This window comes from Zea mays, chromosome 7 (genome assembly GCF_902167145.1).
Source record: "Zea mays cultivar B73 chromosome 7, Zm-B73-REFERENCE-NAM-5.0, whole genome shotgun sequence".
In the NCBI taxonomy this organism is placed as follows: domain Eukaryota; kingdom Viridiplantae; phylum Streptophyta; class Magnoliopsida; order Poales; family Poaceae; genus Zea; species Zea mays.
The window spans coordinates 143,051,136-143,077,558 of record NC_050102.1 but is presented as its reverse complement, the minus strand read 5'-3'; the positions used below and the strand labels follow the sequence as shown (position 1 = coordinate 143,077,558).

The following is a 26,423-nucleotide window of genomic DNA, read 5'->3' as shown; positions in this document are numbered from 1 at the left end:
CACCTGGCTTCGAGGATGAACGGTACCCCGACCACGTGTGTAAGCTCTCTAAGGCGCTCTATGGACTTAAGCAAGCCCCAAGAGCATGGTATGAATGCCTTAGAGACTTTTTAACTGCTAATGCTTTCAAGGTTGGGAAAGCCGATCCAACTCTTTTTACAAAGACATGTGATGGTGATTTGTTTGTGTGCCAAATTTATGTCGATGACATAATATTTGGTTCTACTAACCAAAAGTCTTGTGAAGAGTTTAGCAGGGTGATGACGCAGAAATTCGAGATGTCGATGATGGGCGAGTTGAACTACTTCCTTGGGTTCCAAGTGAAGCAACTCAAGGACGGCACTTTCATCTCCCAAACGAAGTACACGCAAGACCTGCTAAAGAGGTTTGGGATGAAGGACGCTAAGCCCGCAAAGACGCCGATGGGAACCGACGGACACACAGACCTCAACAAAGGAGGTAAGTCCGTTGATCAAAAAGCATACCGGTCAATGATAGGGTCTTTACTTTATTTATGTGCTAGTAGACCGGATATTATGCTTAGCGTATGCATGTGTGCTAGATTTCAATCCGATCCTAAGGAATGTCACTTAGTGGCGGTGAAGCGAATTCTTAGATATTTAGTTGCTACGCCTTGCTTCGGGCTCTGGTATCCAAAGGGGTCTACTTTTGACTTGGTTGGATACTCAGACTCCGACTATGCTGGATGTAAGGTCGATAGGAAGAGTACATCAGGGACGTGCCAATTCTTAGGAAGGTCCCTGGTGTCATGGAACTCTAAGAAACAAACCTCCGTTGCCCTATCCACTGCTGAGGCCGAGTACGTTGCCGCAGGTCAGTGTTGCGCGCAACTACTTTGGATGAGGCAAACCCTCCGGGACTTTGGCTACAATCTGAGCAAAGTCCCACTCCTATGTGACAATGAGAGTGCTATCCGCATGGCGGAAAATCCTGTTGAGCACAGCCGCACAAAGCACATAGACATCCGGCATCACTTTTTGAGAGACCACCAGCAAAAGGGAGATATCGAAGTGTTTCATGTTAGCACCGAGAACCAGCTAGCTGATATCTTTACCAAGCCTCTAGATGAGAAGACCTTTTGCAGGCTGCGTAGTGAGCTAAATGTCTTAGATTCGCGGAACTTGGATTGAACTGTAGCATACGTGTGTTTATGCCTTTGATCATGTTCATTCTGCATTTTGTTGCTTATTGTGGTGCTCAAGTTGTACAAACACTTCCTGGACCTCACAAGTCCGTTGCAAAGTGATGCACATGTTTAGGGGGAGATGTGTTACAACTTGACCCTTTGAGACTAACCATGTGCTTGAGTTTGATGATTTAGTCTCGAAGGAGGATTGAAAGGGAAAAGGTGGACTTGGACCATGAAAGACTTCCACTGCACTCCGATGAGAGGGTAACTAATTCCAAGTTCATCTCATGAAATCTTATTGCCATTTGCTCTTAATTGAAGACTTTGGTGAGGCAAAGGGGTTAAAGAGGCCAAGATTGATCCCGTTTTGGTGCTTGATGCCAAAGGGGGAGAAAATAAAGGCCAAAGTGATAAATGGATCAGCTACCACTTGAGAAATTTTGAAAATAGTAGAATAGAACTTTTGTTTTGTCAAAAGCTTTTATTGTCTTTTATTGTCTCTATTGTCAAAAGTTGGTTTCTTGTGGGGAGAAGTGTTGATTATGGGAAATAGGGGGAGTTTTTGAAATCTTGATCGATCTCTTTTGGAATGACTCTCTTTATGCCTCAACATGTGTGTTTGACATAGAAATAGAGATTTGAGTTTGATTTGCAAAATCAAACCAAGTGGTGGCAAAGGATGATCCATATATGTCCAAATTGAATCAAAACCAATTTGAGTTTTTATTTGAAGTGATTTTGCACTTGTTCTATTTGCTTTATGTTGTGTTGGCATAAATCACCAAAAAGGGGGAGATTGAAAGGGAAATGTGCCCTTGGGCCATTACTAAGTATTTTGGTGATTGAGTGTCAACACAAGCGCTTAAATGTGAATCAATGCCCATGGATGAACAAAGTGCAAATCTTCAACAAAGGTATGTTTCTAAGTCTTAGTACATTGGTTTTGTGTACTAATATATTTGTCTAAGTGTTAGAAACAGAAAGAAGAAGAGAAGAGAAGACTTGGCTGTGTACAGCCAAGAGGCTGTTTCGGTATGGGGCACCGGACTGTCCGGTGGTGCACCGGACAGTGTCCGGTGCGCCAGGCTGCCTCAGCCGAACAGGCCGCTCTCGGGAATTCGCCGACGGCGTACGGCTAAAATTCACCGGACTGTCCGGTGTGCACCGGACTGTCCGGTGAGCCAACGGTCGACTGGGGCCAACGGTCGGCCGCGGATTCTGCGCGCGACACGTGGCCAAGCCAACGGTCGGAAGGGGGCACCGGACTGTCCGGTGTGCACCGGACATGTCCGGTGCGCCAACGGCTCCCAGATCACCAACGGTCGACTGCGCTGTTTAAGGAAGGAAATCGGGCACCGGACAGTGTCCGGTGTGCACCGGACTGTCCGGTGCGCCCGACGACAGAAGGCAAGATCAGCCTTCTAGATTTGCTCTCAACGGCTCCTAGCTGCCTTGGGGCTATAAAAGGGACCCCTAGGCGCATGGAGGAGTACACCAAGCAACCCTTGAGCATTCTTGATCATCCACACTCAGTCTTTGCGCATCCGTTTGTGATTCTAAGTGATTCGAGCTCCGTTCTTGTGAGAAACTGTGAGATAGTCTTTGAGCTTGATTCTTGGCCGTGTGTGTGCGCATTTCGCTGTGGATTTGTGTGTGTTGCTTCCCTCCCTTACTCCGTGCTTCTTTGTGAAATTCAATTGTAAGGGCGAGAGATTCCAAGTTGTGGAGATTCCTCGCAAACGGGAAAAGATCAAAGAAAAGAAGAACACCGTGGTATTCAAGTTGATCATTGGATCACTTGAGAGGAGTTGAGTGCAACTCTCGTCCGTTGGGACGCCACAACGTGGAGTAGGCAAGTGTTGTACTTGGCCGAACCAAGGGATAACCACCGTGTCATCTCTGTGATTGATTTCTCGTGATTATTGTGTCTTGGCTCCTCTCTAGCCACTTGGCAATTATTGTGCTAACGATTAACCAAGTTTTTGTGGCTATAAGTGTAAGTTTTACAGGATCACCTATTCACCCCCCCTCTAGGTGCTCTCACCCGCCCATACCTGCCCGACGTCCCGGCGGATCGGCTCAAGCGCTCCTGCTCCCTCGTCGAGCCTGGCCTGCGCCCCGCGGACTTGCTCGAGCTGTGGGTCGTAACCCCCCGCCGGAACGGGGACCACAGCTAGCTCCCGCGGGATGTCAGCGCGAGGCACCAGCCTAGGGAGATCACCGTCCTCCGGCATGCCGAGATGATTGCCTTCGGAGGGACCCCCTAGCTCGACGTGGAAACATTCGCGGCTTGGGCCGCAGTCCTCGTCGTCGAGGCTGCGGCTACCGTCGGAACAGTCGGAGAGGCAGTAGTCGCATGCGGTCATGAAGTCCCGCATGGCACTGGGGTTGCCAAATCTAGAGAAATCCCAACAGATGTTGGGATCGTCGTCTTCCTCGGACCCAGAGGGCCCGTAGGTCGAGACGTCCGTCAACCGGTCCCAAGGCGACCGCATGCGAAACCCCAGAGGGTTTGAACTCGCCTTTACGAGAGCGCCCGCCAAAGCAAGGTCGCTAGGCGGGTTGAGGCTGAGTCCAAATGACGTAGGATGGGAATCGGTCGGTACCTTTTGGTCGTCAAGCGGCGATGAAGTCACGTCGAGGACTGACTGCACCGTTGCCTCAGGTACGAGGGCGACGTCCTGCAAGCTTTTCGCAAGCGCGCTGGCGTCGTCCACTTGCTCGGGTTTGGCGTGTCGCGGGGAGACGGCGCTCGCCTTCGTCTCAAACGCGAGGTTGACGCCCGACGCGCCCCCCGTTGGGGCGCTAGGGACGTCGACTCGCTCGACAGCCGACGAGGCGCGGCCTCCTGCTTGGCCTTGGTTGTCCCGCCTCCTCCTCCGTTGGCGGGGGAGAGGACGGGGCGAGCTCGAAAGTCGTTCTTCCACCACGCGGGGAAGACGTCGTCGATTCCACCGCCGGAGGGCGGGCTGTCGGCCGCCATTGTCGTTGTCGCGCGGCGGTGGAAGGAGTATCATGTCGTAGCTGCCGTCGAAGGACATGAACTCAAGGCTCCCGAGATAGAGCACCATCCCGGGTTGGAGAGGTTGCTGGAGACTGCCCATCTGGAGCTTGACGGGAAGCTGTTCGTCAACACGCAGCAGGCCCCTACCTGGCGCGCCAACTGTCGGCGTTTCGAGACCGGGGGTCCCTCAGGCCGACGAGTGAGTGCCGCGTGCCCCAGCCCAGATGGGTCGAGCGCGTGGGCGAGCACAAAGGGGGGAGAGAGCGAGGCGGCCGGAGTCCGGCGTGAGAGAGGTGGGAATCCCGCGACCTTCGTGTTCTTCCCGCGCCCAGGTCGGGTGCGCTTGCAGTAGGGGGTTACAAGCGTCCACGCGGGAGAGGGAAGCGAGCGGCCCCAAGAGAGCGCCTGTCCCGTCCTCGTCCCCGCGCGGCCAACCCTCTCTAAGAGGGCCCTGGTCCTTCCTTTTATAGGCGTAAGGAGAGGATCCAGGTGTACAACGGGGGTGTAGCAGAGTGCTACGTGTCTAGCGGGGGAGAGCTGACGCCCTAAGTACATGCCAATGTGGCAGCCAGAGAGATCTTGGCACCCTACTGGTGTGATGTCGTGGCCGTCGGAGGAGCGACGGTGCCTGGCGGAGGGACAGCTGTTGGAGCGGTCGAGTCCTTGCTGACGTCCACCTGCTTCCGTAAGAGAGCTGGGAGCCGCCGTCGTCACAGAGCGTGCGGGGCGCCATCATTGCCTATCTGGCGGAGCCGGCCAGATGGGACACCGGTCTTGTTCCCTGCGGCCCGAGTCAGCTTGGGGGTAGGGTGATGATGGCGCTTCCCGTTGACGTGGCTGGCCTGCGCCCTAGGCTGGGCGATGTGGAGGCTCCTCCGAAGCCGAGGTCGAGTCTGTCTTCCATGGCCGAGGCCGAGTCCGAGCCCCTGGGTCGGGCGAGGCGGAGGTCGTCGGCAGAGGCCAGGGCGGAGTCCGAGCCCTGGGGTCGGGCGGAGCGAAGTTCGTCGTCTTCTGGGGCTGAGCCCGAGTCCGAGCCCTGGGTCGGGCGGAGCAGAGTTCGCCGTCTTCCGGGTCTTAGCCCGAGTCCGAGCCCTGGGTCGGGCGGAGCGGAGTTCGCCGTCTTCTGGGTCTTAGCCCGAGTCCGAGCCCTGGGTCGGGCGGAGCGGAGTTCGCCGTCTTCCGGGTCTTAGCCCGAGTCCGAGCCCTGGGTCGGGCGGAGCGGAGTTCGTCGTCTTCTGGGACTTAGCCCGAGTCCGAGCCCTGGGTCGGGCGGAGCGGAGTTCGCCGTCTTCCGAGACTTAACCCGAGTCCGAGCCCTGGGTCGGGCGGGGCGGAGCTTCCTATGGTGCCTTTGGCAAGGCCTGACTGCCTGTCAGTCTCACTCTGTCGAGTGGCACTGTAGTCGGAGTGGCGCAGGCGGCGCTGTCCTTCTGTCAGACCGGTCAGTGGAGCGGCGAAGTGACGGCGGTCACTTCGGCTCTGCCGGAGGGCGCGCGTCAGGATAAAGATGTCAGGCCACCTTTGCATTAAATGCTCCTGCGATTCGGTCGGTCGGTGCGGCGATTTAGTCAGGGTTGCTTCTTAGCGAAGGCAGGGCCTCGGGCGAGCCGGAGATGTGTCTGCCGTTGGAGGGGGGCCTCGGGCGAGACGGAAACCCTCTGGGGTCGGCTGCCCTTGTCCGAGGCTAGGCTCGGACGAGGCGTGATCGAGTCGCTCGAATGGACTGATCCCTGACTTAATCGCACCCATCAGGCCTTTGCAGCTTTATGCTGATGGGGGTTACCAGCTGAGAATTAGGAGTCTTGAGGGTACCCCTAATTATGGTCCCCGACAATTTCCTTGTTCATATCCTCCTAATTATGGTCCCCGACAATTTCCTTGTTCATATCCTCCTCCATATCCATATAGACCAAATGCTCCTCCTTCTACGACCGACGCTCCTACCACTTAAGCTCCTTCCATCGGCGCTCCTCTATAAACTTTCGTTTATATGTACCCTCCTCCATACTTAAGTAGATGTCTATATTTAAATAGACGATGACAAATCTAGACACATATATAAAATATATACATCAAATATTAAATGAATCAATTTTATTATCTAAAACGAATTTTAATTTAAAATAGAGCGAGTATTAATTAATTTGACTGACAGGAGTTGCGAAAGCTCGAATGATACCAAATCCAAGCAGGTAACGCAACACTGGTTCTGGGGAAAGATTTCGTAATTTTTTATATAGGTAACATAAAAACAGCGGACGGAGGCTGGAGTTGGAGCTGAGAAAGTGAGGAGCCTACTAGAGCCGAGCTCCGAGTTCAAACCAGGCTCGTTCGAGTTCGGCTCGTTGACAGCCCAGCGGCTCAGCCCTATCCCAGTTCCGTCCGTCCGTTCTGACCTCGGCTCGTCGGGCAGCGGCGCCCGGCGCACCACACAGGCTTTCTCCAACTCTCCGCCCTCGCCATGGCCATGACCGTGGCAGCCGCCTGGCTTCCGTCGACCGCCTCTCGCCGGAGAATCTTATCCTCTCCGCTCCCTCCGTTCGCGGCCCCTATCTCCATCCACATGCCACGGCGGGCGCCGCCTCCCAGTCCCATCCATCCAAAGCCGCGCCTCTTCGTCGCCTACGCGCAGCTCGATTTCTCCAGAGGTACCGTACCGCGTGTATTTTACTCTTTTCTTCTTGTTGCGACTTGCGAGGACGACCTGTATGCCGTTATTTTGTTTCCATCTTGCCAGGCGGAGTATTATTCTTGCTAACTGCGTACCAACCTCTGTCTAGAACAATGCAGATATACCTACTAAAATGATAAAATTTGTGGACCTAAAAAAACCAAAACGGGAACGGAGGCTATACTTGCCAAACTATATGCACCATATCTGAAACAAATTATTTATTCAACCTTGCAGCATCACTTGTGTGTCTGTTTCTGCGTCTCGTTACAACTAATCCATAGATTGTGATCGCAAATCGCAAATCTCGAAACCATCGGGGATTCAGGGGGATTACTGGATCTTCTGAAGTCACCACTGCAGATTAATGGACAACAGGGTTGGATGCCTCATGTCAGCAAAAACATTCGTCGGTTTGTTATTCCTAGTTTTTCTGGCACAACAAACACACAATAAGGGCATGTACAACCCCATTAATTGAAAGGTCTTTTGATGGGTGGTTAAGTGCAAAAAAAAAGAGACGACTCTTCAGTCTTCACTATTTTCCATACATAGTCTCTTAACTACATGAATGTTCTAACGACTCAGGGTTGTATGATGTAGTTTTTTAGACGTCTCTTTTACTTGAAAAACCGAGCCAGGGGCTCTTGTTTGTACATGCCGTAATCTGATTCTGATTCGGGTGCAGTACTAAAATTCTGGCTCTCCACTCCTCACCGCTCAGGATGCATTGCTGCTCCTGTGCTCAGCTTTCAGGGTTTAGGACCAAGCATCAAGTATGAGCGGCAAACCGTACTCAGTGCGAATATTGTCTTGCCTACTATACCGAATATTGACTTGCCTAATGACTCATTGTTGATTTTGTCCATGATGCCTTCATGTTAGGTCACTTATATTTCTATGGATGCCTCTGTAGTTTTTTTATTATCCTCCTAGGACTCGGAGCAATATATGCTGGTTTGATTTTCTTAACGCAATGAAATATATGTTCTGTTATTCTCTTAACACTACATATATGATAACAGCTGTTCAAACAGCATGGAGGGTCGGTAACGATGCTGTGGAGGCAGGAAGTAATCTTGTCCCAGTATGTATTCCTTGGCCATTCATATCTCTTAAGCTATCATCCATCATCCTCTTAGCTCTGAAGAAAATGTTTTCTTACTGAAGCTTCGATCTCAAGAAAACATACCGACAACAAGAGACTCTAGTCCTGGTTTTTCTTTAAGATTTGAAATTGGACTGATTATCCCCCTCTTATGTCTGCCAGGGTTCAGTTCCACGACCAATTGCCAGGATAGGTGTTGCCTTTGCTGCTGTGTCAGTCGCCTTTTTCCTTGTCAAATCCATTGTGTCCACTGCATTATTTGTTCTGGTAAGCAGTCACGACATTTGCGGTACGATTCTCCTGCCATTGACGATCAATGCGCTGTGCACAATATTGAATGGCACTTAGTCCTGCAGTAGCTTACTTGACAAATAGCGAATGTACACTGCACTTCCAATAATTGACATATTTACGAGAGCTGAAGACTATCCATTATCCATTCAACATTCCAGTCTTTTATGTTTCAGTTTTGATGGTACTTGATACGATCAAATTGACGGGTCCTGTGGTCGCAGGCAATGATGGGCCTTATATATCTCAGCTTCCTGGCTATGAACCCAAAGGAGGCATCCGGCTCTAGGCTGGATGAAGCAATGGGCAACCCATCGGAGGACCCTGTTGAAGAGGCCCGTAGGATAATGGACAAATACAAGTAATTAACCTGTGCAAAGGTGCTGTACTCTCAGAGGTATGATTTGTCTGTAGAGCTTCCTTGCGTGACGTGAGGGGTGATGGATGGGTGGATCTGATTTTAGCATACTACACTACACTCAGTGTTTTGATATATGTAAATATAGTTGCACGGTTGATGACCAAATGAATTCCGCAAATCAACAAGAGGTTACCAATTTCCGGGTCACAAAAAAAAAAGAGGTTAGCAACAATTTCATTCTTAATATTGTACTACCTCCATTTTTTATTTGACGTGAGATAGTACAAATTTACACTAACAAATGTCTAATAAAAAAATCGGAGGGGGTATGCAGTTATAGTTATTCAAGCTTTATATTTGCCACAAAAACTTACTAAGTCTTATATATACACTCTGTTCGTTCTAAATTATGAGTCGTTGTACCTTCTTTTTAGAGTCAAAACATCTCAAGTAGTTTGATCAAAATTATAGATGATTATTAAGATCCGTGACATCAAATAAGTATAGTATAAAAATATAAAGAATAAAGAATCTTTGATATCATAAATGCTATTATTTTATTATAGAAATTTGGTTAAATTTGTTGCAATGACTTGTCATTTGGTATGTCACGGAGGGAGAAGTTCACATTTATAGTTGTACACTGCATATCAGCCAAGCTCGGTTACAATATCTCTACTATATAAAGCACAATTTATTGTGTATAAAGTGGGGGTTTGAACTTTGATCGTTGGCTTCACATTAGCATCTATCTAACCAACAATAACACATATATTTTAGGTTTTATTAAAATAAAGCTTACTTATATGATATTTATATGATATATATAGAAAACTTAGAATATAGGAGCATTTAACTAGTAAGGTGCATTTCCAACGCCTCCAGTAGTAGTAGTAGTGATTGGGGCTTCAGTTGAGGATTGGTGTATGTCCTTCAACTTTCCTTCAGTGCAGACGGACGGGCCTGTCGAACACCCAGCTGATGCTGACAGATTGGGCCTCTTTTTGGGCGGCACGGTCGTGGGCCAGCTCCTCCATCCTGCGGATCTTGCGCGGCAGCCCGCACACGTAGTCTTGCGCGCGGCGCCCCTCGCCAGACAGCCCCTGGAGCCCCGCCACCCTCCACGTGCGCACGAAGTGCTCCACCATGTCGCCGTAGTCCGCCGCCGTGTACACCCCGGCGCGCTGCGCCACCGCCGAGAAGTGGTCGAAGAGGCTGTCGTCGCGGCCGTCCGTCATTCGCTCGCCGGGCATGGTGACCTTGGCTCGCATGACGGCCGCGAGCGCCCGCACCACTCCGTCGGGGTCGGCCTCGAAGCACCTGGCGACGACCCTGGTGTAGGCGACCTCGTGGCGCTTCTCGTCGCCGGCGATGACCCCGCAGAGCTTGGCGAGACAGGCGTCGCCGTGGAGCGCGGCGCGCCTGGCGGTGCGGGCGTGGGAGACGAAGGTGGCGCGCTCCTGGAAGGCGCCGTAGATGGACGCGTGGTAGGGGCAGGAGGGCTCCGTCATGCTCATGCCGCGGCGGAGGAGGTGGTGCACCGTCCTCTCCACCTGGCGCATGTCCACGCGGCCGCACAGGTAGAGGTAGCGGTTGAGCAGGTCGCCGTGGCGGTTCTCCTCGGCGGTCCAGCCGCGCAGCCAGCGAGCCCAGCCGTGGCCGTCGCGGCCGGTGGCGTCGGTGACGCCTTCCGCCGGGCCGACCCGGTTCCCCATGGTCATGTACGTGGGCAGCCCTTCCTCCGTGATCATGTTGCCCACGAGGCACACGAGGAGCTCGTCGGGCACGCCCGCCGCGCGGGCCTGGAGCTCCGCCACCTGGACCCGCTGCTCCTCTGCGGCGACAGCGAAGGTGGGCAGGAGATCGGCGGGCTGCCATGCCTCGTCCACGGGGGTGAGCAGCGACAGCATCTGGTCCTCCACCCACCCGTCCTCCTCCAGGAACCGCAGAAGGTCCAGGGTCTGCAGCCGCGGCCGCTGCTCGTCGTCATGGCAAGAGGCGGGCGCCGTTGCCGTCGCTGCCGTTAGGGCACGGCCGCGGCCTGGGTGGTGTGCCGACGAAGCAGAGCGCTTCTTGGCCGCCAGCGGCATCGCGCTCGCCGTCCTCTTGCCGCTGCAAAGCTTCATCGGCGGCACGGGTGATGATGCCCACGGCAGTACTGCGACCAGCATCATCTTGAGCCCCGGCACGTCTGTCTAGCTGACTCTTTGCTGCTGCTGCTGCTGATGGTTGCTGGCTGATGCATACAGAATACGACTACGAGGTGGATTGGAGGTGATAAATATCGTGGATCGATCGGATACCGAGAGGGGTGTCCACGTGCCCGGTGCCCCCTCGCTCGCGGGCTAGGAAGAAAATGAGTACGGCTGGTGCTGGCTCAATGAATCGCATGCGCAGTTGTGCACACCGACATATATATCCAGTGAAAGTGAATGCTGGAGTCTCCTCCGTCCCAGCCGGCCATGTGCCTAGATTAGTCATTGGAGTTACGCTCTTTACGCTGGACGAACCGAAAGTGATGGAACGTCGAATTGGATGGAAGCAATAGAGTGATCCGCCGTTAGTACAGTCAGTTAGTGACACACACTAGTACGTGCATACAGTACCGCGTGTTCAATTCGATCACAACAAATACAAGGGCTGAAATTCTTTTGTTCCAGCCAGCTACCACCGAACAGGAGTATATATCCATTCATAAATAGTGATGAGAATATGGGCCGAGCTTTTTGGTCCAGTACGAGCACCACCCAAAAACAAGAGTTCAAAGTATGGCCGACACGAAATAATATGGTGTGGTCTAACAAGGTCCAAAGGCAGGCCTAGACTAGACCTTAAATTCGGGCCCATCGAGTCCCAGCGCGGCACACACATGCATGCGCCGTGGTTGGACCGACATCGCCCAATGAAGCAAAGCCTATATTGTTTAAATTCATTAATTTAGTAAGGTATAGGTTTATTGTGGTTATAATATTTGGACTTTATGTTGTCTATTGTTGCTTATATTGTTTAATATCTTTAATTTAGTAAGTTATGGACTTTGTGTGATTGTAATATTTGGATTTTATGTGGTTCAAATATACAGGTCGAGTTTGGACTAACACGGTCCAACAAAATCACGACATGTTTTGGGACTGGACTAGACCACTAATTCTATACTTCGGGATGACCAATTTTTTAATCTTTTTGGCCTTAGCCTATTTAATTTGATCCAAAGCACGATGGACCCGAGTCAAGCTAGACCGACCCGGCTCAATTCCTAGCACCATTCATAAACATCCTTGCATTATTGCATTGAGTTCACACTTGCATGTGACCGGAATGAATAACGATGGCAGCTAGCTAGACGCATGCCATGTATATACGTAGACGCGCGTTAGGAAGCAGCTTACCATAATCTCATCATCTATTTTCAAACTTTACTCTCTAAATCATATATTTCAAACTTCACTCTAACCAATTAATATAGGTTATATATAGTACAAAATAATATTTTACACGATTATATACCTAATCTGTTGTAGACATCCCTACATGCCGAAAAGCTTGCATGCGTTGCCAGGACAAAAAACACAATATGCATATCCATTTGTATTCATGTGTACTGTTGGTGTAACTCCATGCATGAACATACGTATAACTGCACGCGTACCTGCTGGTAATTTTCAAGTGTCCGTGACTTGATTAAATAACCAGCGGCGCAGTGTACGAAGTAGAGTATTCCCATACACGGATGAATTTCTCATCGAAGCCCATGGCCAAAATTGCGCTGCACTAGCAGGTACGTACAATAGTAGCGAGTTATATTGTGTACTTACTCAAAAAACTGCACTGCTAACTGCTAAGCCAAAATTGCACTCCAAGCTAGGTGATATCTATAGATGTCCAAACGGGCGGCACGACCTGACTTAGCCCAATCATGTTCTAGTCCTGTCCATTTGAGCCCGACATAGATAAATGCGAACCCTTAACCGTGCCGGGCCGTGTCACCCGACGGGCTCCACTCGCTGCATAAGCACAACACTACACAGACCCGACCGTGCTAGGCTGACCCGGAAAGCAAGTCCCATAAAGGAACTCGTGCCAGCCCGAGCATGGCACAAGTTCACACAGATGACAGATCACATATGAGATATGACTATATGAGATATGACAAATTCACACAAATGATGGATCATAAGTTCACAACTACCAACTTCACACATTGCACTGCCCACACATATTAGATATGACAGATCACATATAAAGAGTAGATCTTAAATAAAGGATTAGAGCTATTTGTGCAATGGCCGTCTCATTAACAACCTTTCTAGGTAAAAACTCACTCCTCGTGAGAAAACCCTAGGAAGTAAAAAAAGAGTACAACCCGGCTCTAAATAAATAAGTCCATGTCTTATAAGGTTGTAGATATGTAACAGATACTCAGTCCATATATGAACAGATATTTAGTAAACACCATCTGTTGTAGTACCAGTTCACAAGTATATGAGATCAAAATTATATGCCTTACATAAATGACATATCACAACTACTAGCTTCACACAACCACACATATAAACAGGTATTGAGTAAACAGATAAGTGTAGATATGTAACAGATACTCAGTCTATATATGAACAAATATTTAGTAAACACCATCTGTTGTAGTACCAGTTCACAATTCACAAGTATATGAGATCAAAACTATATGCCTTACACATATGACATATCACAACTAACAGAGATGTGTAAACACCTAACAAGCAAAGCTACCTAAGCAACAATCCACAGAGATGTGTAAACACCTAACACCACAGTTCCTCAGTTCATAGGATTCAAAGTCACCTAAACAACAATCCACAGAGATGTGTAAACAACAGTTCGTAGGATTCAAAATCCTAAACCCTAAACAACAGTTCATAGGAAAATAATCCCAAACCCTAAACAACAGTTCATAGGAATAAAAACCTAAACAAAAGATCAAGGAAGATCAGGATCAAGTTACCTCTGTGCCAAACACGACTTGTCGATGGTGTTATTGGTACATCCAGAGCACATCAAGCAGATCAGGATTCCAAGATTACAAGAAACAACAGTTCATCAGTTCATCACACAACAACCAAACCAGGAGATTAACAGAGGAGAGCAGATGAACACCAGTGAGGAGTAGGTCCATAGCTGATCTGGTTACCTCTATGTTGTACAGGGAGATGGCACCAGTGGCAGTAGTCAGTAGATCTAGAGCACCGGTTTCATCGCCGACTCATCGCTGAGATGGATGGAGCTAACGCGCACTGGTTCCTCACGGATCACACACCTCACTGTCAGAGCAGATCCGGAGCACCAAGCACCAGTTCACAGCCATCGGCGCCGGCACCTTTGAGGTCGAGGTATAGAAGTCAGAGGTGGAGGACTAGAGAAGCCAGAGCAGGGGCCACGAGAACCACACCACTCGAGCACCAGCGCGACCGAGACCGACGAGGCGACGACGACGGAGGCACATTCGACCAGTCGCACGGAGGAAGGGAGCACTGGAATCTTGAGGGATCGAGAGACGACGAGAGGCGAGAATGCGAGAGCCAAGAGCGCAACGGAGAGATCGAGACACAACAAGAGCTACAGTCATTTTTGGCGGCCCCCACTATTTTCGGCGGCCAAGGGAGGGCCGCCGAAAATAACCCTATTTTCGGCGGCCTCTGACACAGCCGCCGAAAATAGGACTATTTTCGGCGGCCTCTAACACAGCCGCCAGAAATAGGGTGTTATTTTCGGCGGCCCTCCCCTGGCCATCGAAAATAGCGTTTTTCAAAACTGTCGGGTCCCTTCTTCTCCATTGTTTCTCTCCTCTCTCTCTCACCCAAACAGAAAACGCCGCCACCACCTACTCCACCGCCCGCGCCCGCCCCTGCGCGCGCCGCCCGCACGCCCTCCGCCACCGCGCCCGCCCCTGCGCCGCCGCCCGCGCGCGCCGCTGCACGCCCCGCGCGCCGTCCGTCGCCCTGCCCGCGCGCACGTTGACGACCGTCCCCTTCACCGTCTGCCGCCCTGCTCGCACGTCACTGACCGTCCCCATGTCGTCCGTCCCCGCGCTGCTCGCCCGCCGGCCTGCCCGCCACTCCACCGCCGTCGTCGAGACGCCGCATCATGAGAAGATAATTTCACTATACCACAACACCAAATTAGTATCTGACGACCGTCACTATAAATAGAGAATTAGCATCAAATTGTTAGTCGGTATACATAGCCACAGATGGTGAGTCGGTATATGTCTAAATTCCAACTGAGTGTTAGTCGTTATATTTATATGTGAATAGTGTCGCGTTGTCAGTCGGCAATTCATACCTATAGCATCGCGCTGTCAGTCTCCATAAAAAAACATGTGCAATTTATCGAGCCTGTTGGCGCGCAAAGCCCAAAACCCTATTACTTCCCGAGCAGCCGCCGCCAAAACAACCAGCCGCCGCGCGCCGCCAACCGCCGTCACCTCCCCAGCTGGCCGGCCGTCACCTCCCCAGCCAACCGCCGTCATCTCCCCAGCCGGCCGGCCGCGCACACTCTCCTCCCCAACGCATCCGCGCACCGTCGGCTCCTCCCCAGCCGGCCGGCCGCGCGCCGTCCCGTCCCCAATCCATCCGCGCGCGCGCCGTCCCGTCCCCAGCCAGCCGCGCGCCCGCAGTCCGCCGTCCCTAGCCAGCCACGCGCGCAGTCCGCCGTCCCCAGTCAGCCGCGCGCGCAGTTCGCCGTCCCCAGCCAGCCGCGCGCGTAGTCCGCCGTCCCCAGCCACGCGCACGCGCAGTCTCCTCCCCAGCCACGCGCGCGCAGTCCGTCGTCCCGTCCCCGGCCCAGCCGCGTGCCCTGCTACGCCAACCGTCGTCCCCTGCCACGCGCCCTGATAGCTTCATCCGCCCAGTCGCGCGCCCTGCTAGAGCCTCCTCCAATAACCGCGTGCCCTGCCAACATCCGTCCCCAGCCGGCGCCCCACTTCTACTGGAGCGAGGCCGACCGCACTGGAACGAGTCAAGCGGAGAAGCGCCGGCGCGGCTACGGTACTGCCGTCCGATCCTAGACAAGTTTTATGTCTTCTTACCTTTTAGTTTAGTAATGCTACTTTGCTACTATGTGATTTAGATCCTAGGATCTAGAAATGGCCACCAAGAAAAAACTATTTGGTTAATGTTGAGTAGTCTTGCTCATGTAAAACTTCAAATTATGCTACAATGTTTAAATGTAAATTAGTGGGGGAAGGAGGGAGTTGTGAGTTGATAACCTGAAATATATTTTTCTATAACTTTGATTGCAGTCACTGATTTCTAAGAAGTAGTCCTAAACCATGGTGGATAAGACATGGATCAATGATGATGCTAGGTACAAATCCATTATAACACAAATATAAATGTGATATCTATAACTTAAATGGAATTTAACCTAAGAATGAAAATGATGATGCATGTAGGCACGACAAGACATATTTACAAGGTGTAAACAGCTTCTTGGCTTTTGCATTTAGAAATTCGGTTGTAGGGAACAATATTTTATGCCCTTGTAGAAAGTGTGTTAACTCGTTTTGGAAAGAGGCAAGTGAAATACGTGAGCACTTAATATGCGATGGGTTTCTAAAAGGGTACACGATATGGAACTTGCATGGGGAGACTAGCTCTGTTGTGAATCATGGAAACTATGATTACAATGAGGTTATGGAGGAACCTAATGAAGATGATGACATTTCTGATTTGCTTAGAGACTTAGCTACTGGTTTAGATGATAGAGGAGATTTTGAGGATACAAGCTCTTTTGTTGACCCCTGTGAGGAGCTAGTTGCTATTCAAAAGTTGGTTGCAGAAAATAACAAAGAGTTATATCCAAACTGCAAGAAATATACACAGCTACGTTTCCTGATTAGATTACTCCACATCAAACTCCTCGGAGGATGGACTGATAGATCTTTTAACTTACTACTTGATTTACTTAATGATGCACTCCCTGAGGGTTCAGCACTCCCGAAATTTTTTTTATGAAGCTAAGAAATTGGTGAAAACCGTAGGAATTGGGTATATAAGTATTCATTCATGCGAAAATGATTGCATTCTCTATTGGAAGGAGAATTTAGATCTGAATTCATGTCCAAAATGTAAGGTTTCACGATGGAAATCAATAAAGAAGAGTCTAGATGGGAAACATGTGTATAAGGTTCCAAAGAAGGTTCTTCGATACTTCCCAATAAAGAAAATGCTCCAAAGGTTATTTTTGACCTCCAAAATAGCAAATCTAACACGATGGCATGCTGAAGGTCGAAAAAAAGATGGTTTACTTAGGCATCCAGCAGATTCACCCCTATGGCAGGACTTTGACAACAAACATTAAGAGTTTGCTGCAGATAGCCATAATATTCGCCTTACATTTGCAACTGATGGATTTAATCCATTTAGGTCCATGAATGTTAGCTATAGTGTTTGGCCTGGTATTTGTATTCCGTACAACTTTCCACCTTCAATGTGCATGAAACAATCAAATTTCACCCTTTCTTTGTTGATTCCTGGTCGAAATGGACCTGGTAGTGACATGGATGTCTATTTTCAACCCCTTGTTGATGATCTGCTAGATATGTTCGTCAATGGAGCTAGAACTTATGATGCTTCAAAGGGTGAATTCTTCAAGTTGCAAGCTGCACTATTATGGACTATTACTGATTTCCAAGGTCTAGGATACACATCTGGATCTGTCACATCTGGTGAAGCAGCATGTCCTGATTGCAACTACCACACTTGTTCACTTAGACTTAGTAATGGCAGCAAGAATTGCTATATGGATCATCGAAGATTCTTGCTTGATGACCATCCATTTAGGTTTGACATTGATAGATTTGGTAAAACTGAGTTTAGGCCAGCACCTACTCCGCTTTATGGAGAACAAATTTTAGAGTGCACTAAAGGTCTTAATCAAACTTTTGGCAAGGATCCATCTAGAAAGAAACCGGCAAACAAGAGACGCAAGAAAGGGGAACCATTACTCATTCTCAAAAGGAGATCTATTTGGTTTCAACTACCATACTGGAAAGATTTATTGCTGAGACATAATTTTGACATCATGCACATAGGGAAAAATGTGAGTGAAAGCTTACTTAATACATTCCTGGGCACAGATGGGAAATCAAAGGATAACTTGAATTCTTGGTTGGACCTTCAGGCCCTAGGTATTAGAAGTGATCTTCACCCTATTGAAGTAGAAGACCAACTTTATTTACCACCAACACCTTACTCAATGAGTCCTGCCGAGATGAAATTATTTTGCCAAGTACTAAAAGGGGTGAAGTTTCCTGATGGTTATGCAGCTGATATACGACATAATGTACATGTCAATGAGAGGAAAATAATTGGACTTAAGAGTCATGAGTGCCACATTATTCTACAACACTAGCTGCCACTTGCTGTTAGAAAAATATTGCCTACAATAGTCAGTGCTGGAGTGATCCGTATATCTAATTTTTTCAAGAAACTTTCTGCACCAGTCATTCGAATAAGTGACATGAAAAGTCTTGAGGCTGATATAGCTGAAACTCTGAGCTTTCTTGAGACTATATTCCTGCCTTCTTTTTTTGATATTATGGTGCACTTGATGGTACATCTTCCCGCTCAAGCAAAAATAGCAGGTCCAGCCCATTTTCGAAGCATGTGGCCGATAGAGAGGTACTTTCATATGCATATTGTAGCATAACGAATAAAAATCATGTACGCTATGCTATAATGTTATCAATGATCCTTTTATTTATGTGCATAGGTATCTAATGAGATTGAAGGGTTCTGTTCATACAAAAAGTCATTGTGAAGGATCAATAATGGAGTGGTCTATGTTTACTGAATGCCTTACAGTTTGTGCTTGCCATTTACATGGCAAGTCTCAATTGAACCATCTAGATGCAAATGATGAAGATTGTAGTACAACTCCTTTCTTCCATAGAATTGGTCGTGGATTGTCTGGAAAATGCATAGTTACTTTAGACCACAAGACATGGCTACAAGCCCACAGATATGTTTTGTTCAACTACTACAATATAGGGCCTTACTTGGAGTAAGTTATCTATATAAGTATATATCTTCTCATCACATGATCACTACCTTTTGCATGTTGAAGTGATAAAATGACCTTTGCAGCAAGCATGCTCACTATCTGTCCTCCATTGGTCTTCAAAATAAACGAGATATCAACCGCATGCAGCATCAATCCTTTCATGAGTGGCTTAGGTTGCATGTAAGTAAGAAATAAACTTAATAGATTTATTTGAGATGGAATTCACATATACTTTAACGGTAGCATTTCAAATTCAGGTGGAAGAAACGTGTGAAGAAGCATCAGACGAGATTAAAATTTTAGCCACCAATGATGGTTGCACACAAGTATAATAGCTATACCATAAATGGATTCAATTTCCACACACACTCCTATGATGAGGGTAGAGCTATTCAAAATAGTGGGGTTGTTGTAGTTGCAGAGTCAACAAGCTTTGACAGGGGTAATAATGATAATGTCATAATAGGAAATAAGACCTATTTTGGTATTATCAATGAAATTGTTAAACTAAACTATAACCATAAAGGTATGGTCGTGCTTTTCAAATGTGATTGGGTTGACAACCGTGTGCAGAACAAGTGGGTGAAAACTGACCAGTTAGGTATCACATCTATCAATTTTAAGCACTTGTTCAATACAGGTGAAAAATTATCAGATGAGCCTTTCATTCTAGCATCACAAGCGGTCCAAGTATACTATGTTCCTGATCCAATTGATATTGAGTGGGCTGCTGTTGTTCAATCTAAAGCAAGAGATGTGTATGACCTGGATAATTTGGAGAACGAGCACATAGATAATGATAATCAGTTTTTTGCCCCACTAGTTGATCTAAATGGCAATGTGACTATTGATATTGTTAATAGGATTGTCCCTGCTGTTAGAAGAGACATAGATGGTTACCTAGTTGATCCTAAAACATCTAAAACAAAATCTGCAAAGTAAGTTCTTTTCTTCATTTCTGCAAAGTAGCTGGTATGTATTGAGTACTTCTTTTCAAGGAGTTGCTAATTTCTTTATTCTCTGTAGAAGAAAAAATGGCAAACGAAAGAAGAAAGCATAACGAAACTATGGTCAACATGTATGAGATGCAGCGACTTGCAACCATTGCAGGCAACAAAAGACGGCTAGATGCTCTTAATATCCCAACTTTGAGTGATATGCAGCAGCACCAGGGTCAACCTAAGAAAAGGATAAAGGTATTTTTTATATGCTCCAGTTTATATATTTAATTTTTATATCCCAAGTTTTATTTATTAAACCGTGATGCAATGTTGCATCAATGATGTCCATCTTTCTCCTAATCAATAAAATGCCCCACTAGTTGATCTATATGCCTTAGAAGTTGCCCTGTCAGGCTGTGAGGTTGAGATCAAACTTAATAAACAAGTTTGGAGTGGTGAGTATGGTATGCCCTTCTATAGAATTGGGAGAAAAAGGGTGGTGAACTTGGCCCTGTATGTTGAACTGAAGAAGTTCAGAACAGTCCAAAATCCCTGAAAATATCTCAACCCACTGGTTTCTCTGGGTAGTTCTGGCGTGCAGCAGATATGGAAAGATTGTGTTGAAAGGGGGGAAGTGCATGACATGAGTTTATCACCCCATGGATGAGTTTGAGGAGGTCTAAAACCTATGTACCCTGCTGGCTGTTTGCCTTGCTGTCACATATGCAGCAAGGGTGAACTTGGCTTTTCCCCTGTTAGCTTGTATGCCTTGCCATGGTTGGTTGAAGCACAAACTGAGTTTCTCTATGCTCCTGTCGACCTCTACCCTGCTCACTGTACCACCCCATTCACCTACCTCCTATCAAACTGAGTCTTTGTGTTCCGGCTGTTTGCTGGGATTATTCACCTACCTCCTGTCAAACCTACCTCCTGTCAAACTGAGTCTTTGTGTTCGGGCTGTTTGCTGAGTCTCACCGTACCACCCCATTCACCTACCTCCTGTCAAACCTATGATGACACACACGCGGATATAAATATGAATGACTAAAAAGAGATCATGTCACCTCCATTCTCCTATGGGAGCTTTATTTGGAAATCATGGTCGCCTAAGAAATATTAAAATTTCCTATAGCAGCCCATAATTGGTGTTGGATTGCTGATAGTCTTGCCCGCAGAGGGCTGCCTCATCCGGATCAGTGTCCTTTATGTGATCAAGAGGAGAAAATTCAATAAAATTTGACGAACTATGTCTTCTCCAGACAAGTTTGGTATTTACTCTTATGCCTATCTGGTCCACACTCCACATGACCTCTCACTGCAAATTGAGGATGAGGTATTCTGTGATTGTTGGCCTCCGATTAATACTTTAATTACAGGACATTGGAAAAGTGGAGTAGAGTCATTGATCTCCTTGGGAGCATGGATGATTTAGCGACATAGAAATGAGTGTTTCTAATGGTGCTGCACCAATTATCCAAGTTGTTCTAAGAAGAAATTTTTAAGGGAGCCTCTGGTGTATGGCTGGTGCAAAAGGTTTGGCAGAAAAACACAACACCCTTTTCTGTTTTTATAGTACGATTTGCCTAGATAATTTCATCCACCCCACATTATCACGGTACCGAAGTTTTGGCTGCAATTAGTAAATGCTTGCCCATATGCATTTCAGCTATTTTGACTTGGTCACTGGAAACGTGTGCCCAGAACCAGAACAGAAAGGCAACCTTGATAACAAAAGCAAGGAAATTCTTGGTGCTAACTTCCTGCTGCTCTGTGAGCAATAATGACCACAAACATCCAGTACTGATTCGAAGATGAAGAAGGAATGGAGGATTATACTTGTATGACACAAAACTGACCTAGAGCAAGAGTCAATTGAAATGAACCTTCTGTAAATTTAGTAGTGACTTGGTTCAACAAGACAACCTGCTAAGCAGAACAAGATAAATATGTTAGCCACATCAAATAGGTAACATACAATCAGAATTAACACCCCTCATACGCATGATGGGTAACTTACTGCCAAGTTATATGTCTTTGCAATCTTCATTAACTTCAATGATAATCCACTTAGCACTCTGGTCCTCAGTGCTAGATCTTCAAAATCTTGTCGAAAGTGGAAAGTAACACTATCAATAATAACTATACGCACCTGTGAAGTAGATAGCCAAATCTCTGTTTTTTACTACCTCAATTTGCCGTATAGATTTTTTACTAGTTAAGCGAAGGGCTGCATGTGACGTACGCGGATGACCCGACGTAGTCTATTCTGAACATCTCCAACAACGCGTCGTTCCATTTCGGCTGTTTTAATGTATAGGTGTGGCGAAGGTTGTGAGCGTAGGAAGGAAACACACACACAAAAAAATTATATGCAGTAGATGATGATGCTACTAGTTAAGCGTCGCTAGATGCACAAGCAGTCAAGCACATTCTCTGCACTTGCCTGAAGCGAAAGAAGCTTCGCCTTCACTTGTTCAGACGAGCTATACACATGGTGGCTGAGTAATCTATTCACTAGTATTTTTTTCTGTCAAACTTTGGATCGGTTCCTGCTTTCCTTTTATTTGACCTCGATTGATCAAGATCTGAGTAACTACTTGTTGACCAACGAATCACAGGCAGCAAGGGTGTCATGTTTTGCACCTGCTGATATGATGAATGAGATTGTGCAAAAGCAGAACTGTTCTGTCATGTGCAGAAGCAGAACTGATGCAATTCATCAAATAGGATTCTGTTCTGTTCTGTTCCAAACGCTCTCGTCCTGGCTTCCTGGCTGATGCAATTCATCAAATAGCAGAACTGATGCAATTCATCAAATAGCAGAATTGTTCTGTCATGTACAGAAGCAGAACTGTTCTGTCACATGCAGCAAGGATTCTGTTCTGTTCCAAACTTCCTGGCTGGTGCCGCAAGCAGAACTAATAGGATTCTGTTCTGTTTTGTTCCAAACTGTTTTGTTCTGTTCTGTTCCAAACTGTTCTGTCACAAGCAGAACTAATTTTAATATGCTTGCCTAGTCCCAATTATAAAGGTTCAATATGAATTCTAATTGGAGCACCTTGTGCTGTGCATAATTTCGGATCAGTTAGGCTAAAAACAAACTTGTTTTTCCCTTGGTAATCCATGGAGACATTGTAGGGCAAATATGTCACATGTTTTTCACAACTTATCTTTCTTCCATTTCTCAAGAAAAAGTACTTACACCATGTTTTATTCTTGTAGAGAACTCACAACACCAGTGGTGCTGCAACTGAAGGTCATAATTTGCGTCCAAGGACACAAAGAAATTTATCTGAGAATGCAAATGAGCAGATTGATGCAAATATTGGTTGTGATTCAATTGGAGATTTTCTGTGTGACAATGATGGTAATTATTCTATTGTTGCATATACTTTTTCACCTTGCTATAGTACAACTAATGTGTTTAAATTAATAGAATCCCATAGTCCACAAAAGAAGAGAAAAGGAAGGGGTATTACAAAATTGGAGGACATATTTGCAAGGGGATCTGAGATGGCAAAAATTAAGATAGAACTGAATGAATTTGGTCAACCTATTGGAAACAATTCAAGGAAGTTTTCTAGTGCTATTGGATGTCATGTGAGAAAGAAGTTGTCAGTTAGCAGTGTTGACTGGAGACTAGTGGATGGTGAGAAGAAGTATGAAGTCTGGACCGACCTAAAGGTATTTGCCCAAGTACATTATTATCATTTCTTAGGTTGAATTTGTTTCTGACCATTAGACCAAGTTGTGATTATCTTTTTTTGGTTGGAAAATCAGAAAATCTTCGATGTAGATGATGCTGCCTTTAACTGGTTTTTAACCACTGCTGGAAGGAAATGGAAGGATTTTAAGTCAACCCTAAAGGCACAATATTTTAATGAGAATTTAACAGAAGAGGACATGAAGAACAAACATAGTGGAAGGGTTAGTGATGAGGATTGGAAGTTTCTTTCTGAATATTGGGTGTCTCCTGAATGTGAAGGAAAGACAAAAAAGCCAAATTTAGTCGTTCAAAGGTTGGGGTACTTCATACATCTGGTAGCAAGAGCTTTGCTCGCTCTGGCCATGAAATGGTATTGAAGCAATTTGACTATTGAATTTACATTATGATTTTTCATTTTCAATTGTTAATATTAAAACAATTTATAGTCTAAGGAACTAGGACGCCCTCCTCGAAGAGATGAACTCTATATCAAAACACATACCAGAAAGAATGGAGTTCCAACAAGACTTGCTGAACCAGTTATTGTAAGTTTTTGTGAACTTGACATTTATTGTAAGGTGTTTTTTGCATCACATTTGCTACTGTTTCCTATAGTGGTAGGTACTGAACCTTTCTCTTTTGCAACTCAATTTGGGTAGAACAAACTTAAAGAATATGTTGAGGCCCATCCAGAGTTGAAGGAAAGAACAATTCAAGAAGGTGATGCTTTTGCTGCTGTTTGTGGAGAGAAAGAGCCAAGAGGACGTGTCCGAGTTTTGGGTCTAGGACCAACTCCCCAAGATATTGGTACCCCGGGCTTGAGAAGTTACACACCCACAAGACTCCAAATGGAAGTCCTAGCCCGCAAAAAGGCTGAATGTGAGAAAGTTGCTCTAGAACAATGCATAGCAGAAATGGAGGAGAAAATGCAGGACCAAAGGATGGCTCATGAAATGAGAGATGTGGAAATCATCTCGCATGATGGTTCTAATACACGACACCATCCGGTAAAGTAGCTGAACATCTTAGAGTCATTTTGAAATCTATGGAATATTTATTACTTATTACCCTCATATTTATTTTAGGACACGAGGTCTGGACAACATATTGATCAAACACATAATATTGCTCAGTTTCATGAAGATGAAGCTTATGTGGAGGATGAAATCTCTGATGAGGGTGAAAACTTGCTTGGCAGCAATCATGTTAGTGTTACTCCTGCAGTACATCCATCTAAAGGCAACCCTATCAATGGTACCCCAACAATGCAGCCCTCTAGCAAGACGACCAGTACAACCCAAGTAGTGCAGCTATCTCAAGGCAACCCTACTAATGCGTCCCTAGCAGTGCAGCCCTGTCAAGGCAACACTAGAGCTATCCCAGCAAGTCTGCCTCTTCACACTGAACTTGTAATTTTTTCATCCATCCTTCAAAGTTTCTAATTCTCATTTGCTAGTGGTTCTGTACATTTATTATATTCTTATAATTTCATTGTTTGCTTCAGATGGGAAAGGATGTGATCTTATATGCCATATTGAGAGATCATCATGTGGCTAAGGGAACAATTATTTCAACTAATCTAAGCTCAGTGCTAGGAGGAGTTGCTCTAGGAAAGCAATATTGTGAGGTTGTTGTGAATGTTGTGCTGAAAAGGGATGCCCTTCTACCTCGCCCATATGGTTATTTGGAGGAGATGGGTGATGCTGATCGGATGTCGATCGCATGGCCGTACAAGAGAGTAATAAGCTATCTCTTTGTTGTTTTTTCATATATGGTGATTGCATATTTTCTAACTAATGGTTTCTATGATTATATAGCTAAAGGTGAGCAAGACATCAAAATCATCCCAGAGTGCTACAGGTATATATATGATTGACATTGTACCACAATTCTATTTTGTGGTATCTACCACTAATTTCAGTAGATATTCTTGGTTATGACTGCTTCTGGCTATGTGGCTGATTTCAGTAGATATTCTTGATTTTAGTAGGTATGTGGCTGCTACTAGTTAGAAGGTGTTTACATCTCCATGATGCTCCTTAAGTTCCCAAATTCAGCAGGAATGTGTCCAGCCACATTATTTTTGCTTAAGTTTCTGCAGGAATTAGAGTAGTGCTCTCTAAAATTCATGCAACTCAATAAGCAGCAGCAAGGTGTTGTGATCATGCAGTTCTGTTGCGTTCAACTATTGTATATTTAGCTTAATCATGGAGCAATGGTGGTATCTATTCTATAGTTTATTTTGGAATGGATTTCTAAGTAGTCTACTAATGATTTGGGTTTTAATTTTGTCAGGAGGGAGGTCCTAGAGGTAGTAAGTCACTTGTTTACTCCATGATGACAATAGCAAGCAGATCGCGGTGGTGCCTATGGATGCTACAACAAGAAATTTGCAAGTGAACTTAAAATTGTGAAACCAACATGTGGTTGTACTAGCTAGTATCTCTGAGCTTTCACAAGCCAAACTTAGTGTTGTTGCTGCTTATTTTGATCTTTATTACAACAAAAGCAAACTTGTGAACTTTATGTATGAATGCAGTACAATTGTTATAGTCATGAATGAAAACATGAGCTATGTCAACATGAGCTATGTATGAATGCAGTACAATTGCTATGTATGAATGCAATACAATTGTTATCTGATGTTGATGATAATTGGAAATTGCTAGTAATATATTTTTTAGGCTCATATAGCCGTAGCGTTTGATTGTTAGTCGGTAAAAATACATATATCGCATCAGACAGTGTGTCGGTATAAGTTCTAATAGCGTTTGATTGTTAGTCGGTAAAAATGCATATATCGCATCAGACAGTGTGTCGGTATAAGTTCTAACAGACTGTCCGTCGGGATAAATATGTTAGTCGGTATATCTTTTTAACGTCTAACCGTTCGTCGGTATAAACATGTTTGTCGCTATACGTTTATGCCGACGCCACTAACAGCGTCAGAAAGTGTTAGTCGGTATAACTCTATAGCGACTGATAGTACGTTGCTATAACGGTTTATACCGACTGTAAGTAAGTCGTTATTGCTAGGTTGTGGTATAGTGTTTTTTTCGTATTTTATTTCTTATTTTCGGCGGTTGTTATTTAATTGCCGCCGAAATTAGTATATTTTTGTAATTGTGTTTGTTGATTTGTGTGTTTGAT

At 46.2% G+C, this 26,423-nt stretch overlaps 4 protein-coding genes and 2 long non-coding RNA genes across 8 annotated transcripts; 4 read left to right on the top strand and 2 right to left on the bottom strand.

The window, feature by feature from the left end:
* Positions 1-6,488: 6,488 nt before the first annotated feature.
* Positions 6,489-8,910, top strand: LOC100277230 (uncharacterized). 2 transcript variants are annotated; one of them, XM_008653013.4, is made up of 4 exons: positions 6,489-6,802; positions 7,851-7,912; positions 8,096-8,222; positions 8,449-8,850. In XM_008653013.4, exons 1-4 carry the CDS (start codon positions 6,616-6,618, stop codon positions 8,511-8,513), a joined length of 441 nt encoding a protein of 146 aa, XP_008651235.1. In that variant the 5' UTR covers positions 6,489-6,615; the 3' UTR covers positions 8,514-8,850. The 2 variants fall into 2 exon arrangements, with proteins under 2 accessions (XP_008651235.1, NP_001144333.2); NM_001150861.2 differs by having other exon boundaries at positions 6,636-6,802; positions 8,096-8,200; positions 8,449-8,910.
* A 294-nt stretch (positions 8,911-9,204) lies between these two features.
* On the bottom strand, positions 9,205-10,839 carry LOC100284715 (uncharacterized). Its single transcript, NM_001157610.2, is given in 1 exon segment — positions 9,205-10,839. A coding segment is annotated over 1 exon segment (1,245 nt). The 5' UTR covers positions 10,775-10,839; the 3' UTR covers positions 9,205-9,529.
* A 5,031-nt stretch (positions 10,840-15,870) lies between these two features.
* LOC103634218 (uncharacterized) lies at positions 15,871-25,662 on the top strand. Of its 2 annotated transcripts, none has more exons than XR_002263890.1 (3): positions 15,871-15,926; positions 25,097-25,133; positions 25,569-25,662. It is a non-coding gene; the product is annotated as an uncharacterized lncRNA (long non-coding RNA). The 2 variants fall into 2 exon arrangements; XR_002263889.2 differs by lacking the exon at positions 15,871-15,926 and adding an exon at positions 24,778-25,011 and having other exon boundaries at positions 25,091-25,133.
* Positions 21,299-21,707, bottom strand: LOC109941253 (uncharacterized). The gene is made up of 2 exons (XR_002263888.2): positions 21,585-21,707; positions 21,299-21,490 (listed from the first exon to the last, which is right to left on the bottom strand). It is a non-coding gene; the product is annotated as an uncharacterized lncRNA (long non-coding RNA).
* Positions 23,010-23,818, top strand: LOC109941252 (uncharacterized). The gene is made up of 3 exons (XM_020541809.2): positions 23,010-23,251; positions 23,348-23,643; positions 23,720-23,818. The coding sequence occupies exons 1-3, from the start codon at positions 23,081-23,083 to the stop codon at positions 23,730-23,732; spliced, it is 480 nt and encodes a 159-aa protein (XP_020397398.1). The 5' UTR covers positions 23,010-23,080; the 3' UTR covers positions 23,733-23,818.
* Positions 23,939-24,722, top strand: LOC109939346 (uncharacterized). The gene is made up of 2 exons (XM_020541808.2): positions 23,939-24,280; positions 24,359-24,722. The coding sequence occupies exons 1-2, from the start codon at positions 24,122-24,124 to the stop codon at positions 24,713-24,715; spliced, it is 516 nt and encodes a 171-aa protein (XP_020397397.1). The 5' UTR covers positions 23,939-24,121; the 3' UTR covers positions 24,716-24,722.
* Positions 25,663-26,423: the final 761 nt, after the last annotated feature.

Bases quoted from the DNA above. Each gene is read 5' to 3' on its own strand.
- LOC100277230 (XM_008653013.4), top strand. From the start codon at position 6,616: ATGGCCATGACCGTGGCAGCCGCCTGGCTTCCGTCGACCGCCTCTCGC. The intron at 6,803-7,850 runs GTACCGTACCGC...ATATGATAACAG, and splicing joins GCAGCTCGATTTCTCCAGAG to CTGTTCAAACAGCATGGAGG. The intron at 7,913-8,095 runs GTATGTATTCCT...TATGTCTGCCAG, and splicing joins CAGGAAGTAATCTTGTCCCA to GGTTCAGTTCCACGACCAAT.
- LOC109939346 (XM_020541808.2), top strand. From the start codon at position 24,122: ATGGAAGTCCTAGCCCGCAAAAAGGCTGAATGTGAGAAAGTTGCTCTA. The intron at 24,281-24,358 runs GTAAAGTAGCTG...TATTTATTTTAG, and splicing joins CTAATACACGACACCATCCG to GACACGAGGTCTGGACAACA.
- LOC109941252 (XM_020541809.2), top strand. From the start codon at position 23,081: ATGGCAAAAATTAAGATAGAACTGAATGAATTTGGTCAACCTATTGGA. The intron at 23,252-23,347 runs GTATTTGCCCAA...TTGGAAAATCAG, and splicing joins AAGTCTGGACCGACCTAAAG to AAAATCTTCGATGTAGATGA.